The 3694-nt window shown below is 42.0% G+C and overlaps 1 protein-coding gene across 1 annotated transcript; it reads left to right on the top strand.

Moving 5' to 3' along the window:
- The first annotated feature begins 980 nt into the window (after window positions 1-980).
- On the top strand, window positions 981-2831 carry LOC142398185 (uncharacterized). Its single transcript, XM_075482144.1, has one exon. It carries the CDS (start codon window positions 1034-1036, stop codon window positions 2480-2482), a length of 1449 nt encoding a protein of 482 aa, XP_075338259.1. The 5' UTR covers window positions 981-1033; the 3' UTR covers window positions 2483-2831.
- Window positions 2832-3694: the final 863 nt, after the last annotated feature.

Raw genomic sequence — 3694 nt, 5'->3', positions numbered from 1 at the left:
AAGGGGAATATGTCTTCACGGTACCTGACCTGTTCCGAGCGTTCCCGTGTCCCAAAACTCCAGACGAAATACACAATCCACGCTCGATAGCGTTTGTAGGCCCGACAGTTCGGGCGTTTCCCTGTTTATTATCCACACTCTCTCTGCAACTTATGCTAGCTCCGCCATAGAACACACCGTTGCGCCCTCGACTTGAATTGCTCACTTCCTCATTTGCTACGGGTGACAAGGCCCGCGTGGCTGCTTGTCCCCAGCTGTGAACGTAACATCTCGCTCCATTCATGTTGCCCCGCGTTTCCTATTTAATTATTGATTTATTACACAAGACTACATTAAATCAAAAATTATATTTTACAAATTTTATAATCCGACATTTTTAATTGACGTTGTGAGTGCATCGGAGCGAACTGGAGCGGAGCGAAATCCTCGCTCCGGCTTTTGAATTGAAAACCGCTCTCCGCTCTCACCATATTTCACCGCTCCGCTCCACCGTCCGCTCCGTTCACATGCTCTGGTCAGAACCAAAACTGTATTATTACTACTCCTAAACTACTACTACTACTGCAGCCACCAGAAGATCTGAGGCATGATAATAAATACAAGCTAGAACTGATACGATAGAATCAGAGACTGTTGTAAGAGGTGAAAGTGTGAGCTGTAACATCTGTTTACTGTTTCCTTTATTTCACCAGATTCAGACCAGAGAAAACTTCCTCTAAAGAGAATCACCTCTGACCTCCAAGGGTCGGTCTCATTGGAAACAGCTCTCCTGGTTATTGTAGCTGAAATAATTCAGATACAATTTCATACATTTACCAGAAAGGTAAACATGTTGGCTGCAGGAAAAGAATATTTTACAAAACAACCTTCTAAACGGCTCAGTGATGCTGTCAGAGAAAAAAGCAAAAAACTGAAACCACAGGCAGGGCCTCTACCAGCTTATTTACTTCCTCTGAAAGAAAAAGAGATCAATATAAAAGGATGCAGGTGTTTCAGTTTTGGGAAAGAATCCATAAAACCTAACCGCACCATCATGGTTCTCGGAGCCACTGGTGCAGGGAAGTCGACTCTCATCAACGGGATGATAAATCACATTCTTGGTGTTGAATGGAATGACAAATATCGGTTTATGTTGGTTAATGAGGATCAGTCAAAATCACAAGCTCACAGCCAGACTTCTGAAGTTACTGTGTACAAAATCAATCACCAGGAGGGTTTCAGAATAGATTACTCATTGACCATTGTGGACACTCCAGGCTTTGGAGACACCAGAGGCATAGAAAGAGACAGAGAGATCACCGAGCAGCTGCGTAATCTCTTCTCTACTCAGCTCGGTGTCTCTGAGATCGATGCTGTGTGTTTTGTAGCTCAGGCTTCTTCAGCACGACTTACACCAACACAGAAATATGTGTTTGATTCAGTGCTCTCAATCTTTGGCAAAGATGTAGCAGAAAACATCGGGATTCTGGTGACGTTTGCAGACGGCCAGCGACCACCAGTTCTAGAGGCGATCAGAGAGTCTGGTGTACCGTGTCCTAAAGGGGAAGATGGACTTCCAGTTCACTTCAAATTCAACAATTCAGCATTGTTTGCAGATAACAGATCAGCTGCAGCAGGCAGCATGAGTGAGGATGATGATGATGATGGAAACTTTGATCAGATGTTTTGGAAGATGGGGACAAACAGCATGAAGAAATTTTTTGCTGCTCTAAATCTCATGGAAACCAAAAGCTTGACACTGACAAATGAGGTTCTGAAAGAGAGAAAACAGCTGGAGGTCTCAGTTGAGGGTTTGCAGGAGCAGGTTAAACTTGGTTTAGCCAAGCTTGAACAGAGAAAAGAGACGAGTGAAAAACTCAAAGAACATGAAGCAGAGATCTGCAGAAATGAGAACTTTGAGTTTGAAGTCAGTGTCACGAAGCCCATTCAACATAAAATCTCAGGTACTAAAAATTACATCACTAACTGTCAGATCTGTAATTTTACTTGTCACTATCCCTGTGGTATACCAAATGATGCTAATAAAAGAAGATGCTCTGCCATGAAAAAAGGGAACTGCATTGTGTGCCCAAATAAATGTAGCTGGAATGTACATTTTAATCAAAAGTACAAATGGGAATATAAAGAGGTGAAAGAAAAAGTAACAAAAAAAGATCTGGAGGAAAAGTACAACATAGCCAGAGGGGAGAAGATGACTGTGCAGCAAATGATGGAAAAGCTGGAGGCTGAATATGATGATCTACAGCTTGAAGTGGTGAACCTGATGGAGATATCTGCTCAGTGTCTGGACAGACTTCAGGAGATAGCACTGAGGCCAAATCCTCTCTCTACTCCAGAGTACATCGACATGCTGATTGAAGGGGAGAAATCAGAGGCCAAACCAGGCTGGAACAAACGAGTTCAGTCACTGATGAAGATGAAAGAAAAAGCAGAGACCACGATGAAAGTAAAGAAGGGAGAGAGTCTTTTACAGCGTTCATAAATGGGCCTCCAGCAATGTAACCCAACAGAGAGGAAGAAGAAAGCTGTCAACAGTGATGTTAGAACCAAGAGAAGACCCAAAGTGATACAAAGTTTCCCTGCAGAGACCAATGAATTATGTTGTTGTTTTATTACTTTATTTCTACATAAAACCTAAGAATGTATAAAAAGGAACATGAGGTGATTTAAACACATTTTTAACATTTTTAACCTTCATTATAATCCTTTAACTTTTATTTTATTGTCTCTTTTGGAATTGTAATCTGTGAACTCTTATAAACTCTCCTCATATCCTTTATCCTTATTAGAAAAGCAGCAGGATGATGTAATACCATAAAAAGTGTGTAAATTTAGTGTTGTTTGCTGAAATAATCGATATTAAATATCATATTGAAATTCCTTTTGTGTTTTCTTCTGATGTGTTTTGATGGTCAATCGTAGAGTTCTGCATCTCAGATTTTTCTTTGAAATCTTCAGCTAAACACCAGTCCATCAATCTGGGAAGGGTTATAAGGCCATTTCCAAACTATCTGGAGTCCATCATTCTCTTGTAATCTGAATACCGTATTATGCCGAACACATTTGCTATGCCAAGAGAAGCTTTATTAGTGTAAAGCTCCCCTTGATGCCCATCAGCTGTGCCGAACCAGACCGGGAGAGGGCAAAGAAAAAAAAAAGGGAAAAAATGGAACAGAAATAGGAAGAAACCATCAGACAAAACAATGAAAAATCAGACAACCAGCTGTAAGAACCAAACAGAGGACAATCCACGGCCTTTATGGGGGATCCAGCCTTAGAGGCACCTGTCAGTGGTGGGGTGGGTTGTGAAACTGAAGCATGAACATGCAATACACATGGCACAGGTCCCACATAATAACCATGCTTAATTATGAGTGAATAAGTGCCGAGATAAATACCGAGAGGACCAGGCGCCCCGGGAGTCAAGATGTGCCCACAGGTGGGTGAAGCCGCGAGCAGCAGGGAGAGGCAATGGTTTGACTCGCGGAGGCGGGGCATGACGTAGGCTTACGCTACACTTTCAGCCAATGATATGCCTGAAACTGTTGTGATGTCTGCCTGGGTGTGTTTGTAAGGCGATCTAATTCAACGTTGATAGAGATTTAGGATAAAAAAAAGAAACTCTATTCCTCCATCACTTCCGTCTCATAAAACATTTGTCTCGATGATTCTGAAAACACCAGAACTTGTTAAG

Source organism: Odontesthes bonariensis, chromosome 14 (genome assembly GCF_027942865.1).
Source record: "Odontesthes bonariensis isolate fOdoBon6 chromosome 14, fOdoBon6.hap1, whole genome shotgun sequence".
Taxonomy (NCBI): Eukaryota; Metazoa; Chordata; class Actinopteri; order Atheriniformes; family Atherinopsidae; genus Odontesthes; species Odontesthes bonariensis.
This window is presented reverse-complemented; position numbering and strand designations above follow the sequence as displayed.

Coding starts and splice junctions, on each gene's coding strand:
- LOC142398185 (XM_075482144.1), top strand. CDS start 1,034: ATGGTTCTCGGAGCCACTGGTGCAGGGAAGTCGACTCTCATCAACGGG.